Source organism: Branchiostoma belcheri, unplaced genomic scaffold (genome assembly GCF_001625305.1).
Source record: "Branchiostoma belcheri isolate BF01 breed outbred unplaced genomic scaffold, Haploidv18h27 scaffold168, whole genome shotgun sequence".
Lineage (NCBI taxonomy): Eukaryota > Metazoa > Chordata > Leptocardii > Amphioxiformes > Branchiostomatidae > Branchiostoma > Branchiostoma belcheri.
In genome coordinates, this window is record NW_017803135.1 from 77,357 (window position 1) to 79,340 (window position 1,984).

The window sequence follows — 1,984 nt, forward strand, 5'->3', positions numbered from 1 at the left end:
CACTGAAAAACAAGCTGTATTTTTTAACATTGGTGTTGAACGCTCTGTAGGATACTGTCCACAAAATCAAGTAATAAGTGGCCTTAAGATATAGGATGTACAACTGACACTGGCAATTAAACGGTCTGTTTCACTACCGAATTCTGACCGAAAATCTTGTCAATCGTAACCTGGTGAATGACATTTACGTTTTTGCAATGACTCTCCAAAAATGTGGTCATGCTGTGAGTGAAAATAGTTCTGATTTTTCTCGTACATTGTTGAAATATTCCCAAAGGTGTTTTCGTAGCTCGCCGTCATTTGAAATTATACGGACACGCTGTCATATGCCATTACATGGACAGAACAGGGAAACATTCAGGCTTTTCGCATGACACGAACACAAATCAGGTGTGACGGCTGTATGATCACATTCTGTGTAGCGTCCTAATCATCGTTAACATTCATGGCTCTGTAAAGTCTGAGGTACATGTACATTAAATGCCATGCAGCTAATCTACAGTAATTCATGCCTGGTTCAATCCAAGTATTTTGGTTTAGGAACAGTGAGAAATGTAGACCTTGGCAGGATAATTACGGTTGTTTTTTTAAACCTGTTAAACATACATTGTATTAGGGAAGCGAGTGTGGGAGCCCCGGCATACAAGTAGGATGGTACCTAGGCTACATACATTGTACTCTGTAAATGCAAAATCTTTGTCTGAGGTACATGTACATTAAATGCCATGCAGCAAATCTACAGTAGTTCACGGCCGATGCTATATCTTTTGTGAATCAGAGACAGTGAGAAATGTAGAATACTTCGCAGAATTATTGTGGTCGTGTTTTGAAACCCGTTAAAAGTACACTCCAAAAACTTTGTCTGAGTTACATGTATATTAAATGCCATGCAGCAAATCTACAGTACATGTAGGTTCAATTTCAGTGTTGTGGTTCAGAGACAGCTAGTGAGAAATGTAGAATACTTCTTGCAGGATAATTCTGATCGTGTTTTGAAACCCGTTAAACGTACATTGTAAAATGCAGAAACTTTTGCGGTGGATATATTTTCGCAGTGATCACTGCAAATACATACATGTACTGAGTTGTTTCAATCGCAAATTTAAACCACAGCAAAACCACCTTTTCCCTTCTTCTGAAAAATATAACCACCGCAAAATTAAATGCATTTACAGTTACCTAACTCTGCTTTTCCTCCACAAGTCAGTTTAGAGTATAACAGTCACAACTTTTTTACAACCTACAAATTCACCAAACCTGTATTTTTTCTGCTTTTAAAACTTTGTCTTGTACAAAGGTATCACAGCATTTCAAATTAAAAGGTACATTTCTTTAGGAATATTACGTTGCTGTAAGAGTAGTATTGGCCTGATTTCAATAAGTTTTAAAAGGCCAGGATTGTTTTTCTCTCATTTGTATTTTGTAATTGTTTTCTTCATTTTTCCAACTTTTTCTCTGCAGAATTAATTCTTAAAGGATATTTTATTTCAATATATATCTTTTAGCTGGATGGTTTCAGAATAAAAGCTGTATAGTAGTTCCAACAATGCAGGCTGTCATGAGTATAGCAATCGTCCATTTTAATTTAATCAGCTCGGCATCCAGCCATCAGTGAATTCAAAGTTCAAAGGTGAGGTTCAAAGTTCAAAGTTGATTGCAACACTGGAAGACTGTGAGGTTTCCATGGAGACGTGATGTCATCAGTAGCACCCCTCCTTCCAGTTGTCGACGTCGCCCCTCATCCCGCCCCGCACCCCTGCCCTGGGGATTCCACTCCCGGGGGTGGGGATTCCACTGGAGAAAAACAGACAAAACATTTGTTAGTAATTTATGATATAAAAGTTCCCATTTCTGTGAATAGCTGGAATACTTACTTCCACTGGGAAAACATTTTTGTTAGTAGTTTACATTGTATAACTTAAAGTTTCCTATTTCATGAATAGTTGGTATGTCGATGAAAGACATCTAGGTAATGAGATGCCAA

The 1,984-nt window shown here is 37.8% G+C and overlaps 1 protein-coding gene across 2 annotated transcripts in view; it reads right to left on the bottom strand.

Moving 5' to 3' along the window:
- Nucleotides 1-671: 671 nt before the first annotated feature.
- LOC109466487 overlaps nt 672-1,984 on the bottom strand; it is a 34,020-nt gene continuing 32,707 nt past the window's right edge. For both annotated transcript variants that reach the window (XM_019764209.1, XM_019764208.1), the window contains one exon: nt 672-1,794. In XM_019764209.1, coding sequence (XP_019619768.1) covers nt 1,701-1,794 — 94 coding nt within the window. In that variant the 3' untranslated portion in view covers nt 672-1,700. The remainder of the gene's footprint in view (nt 1,795-1,984) is intronic.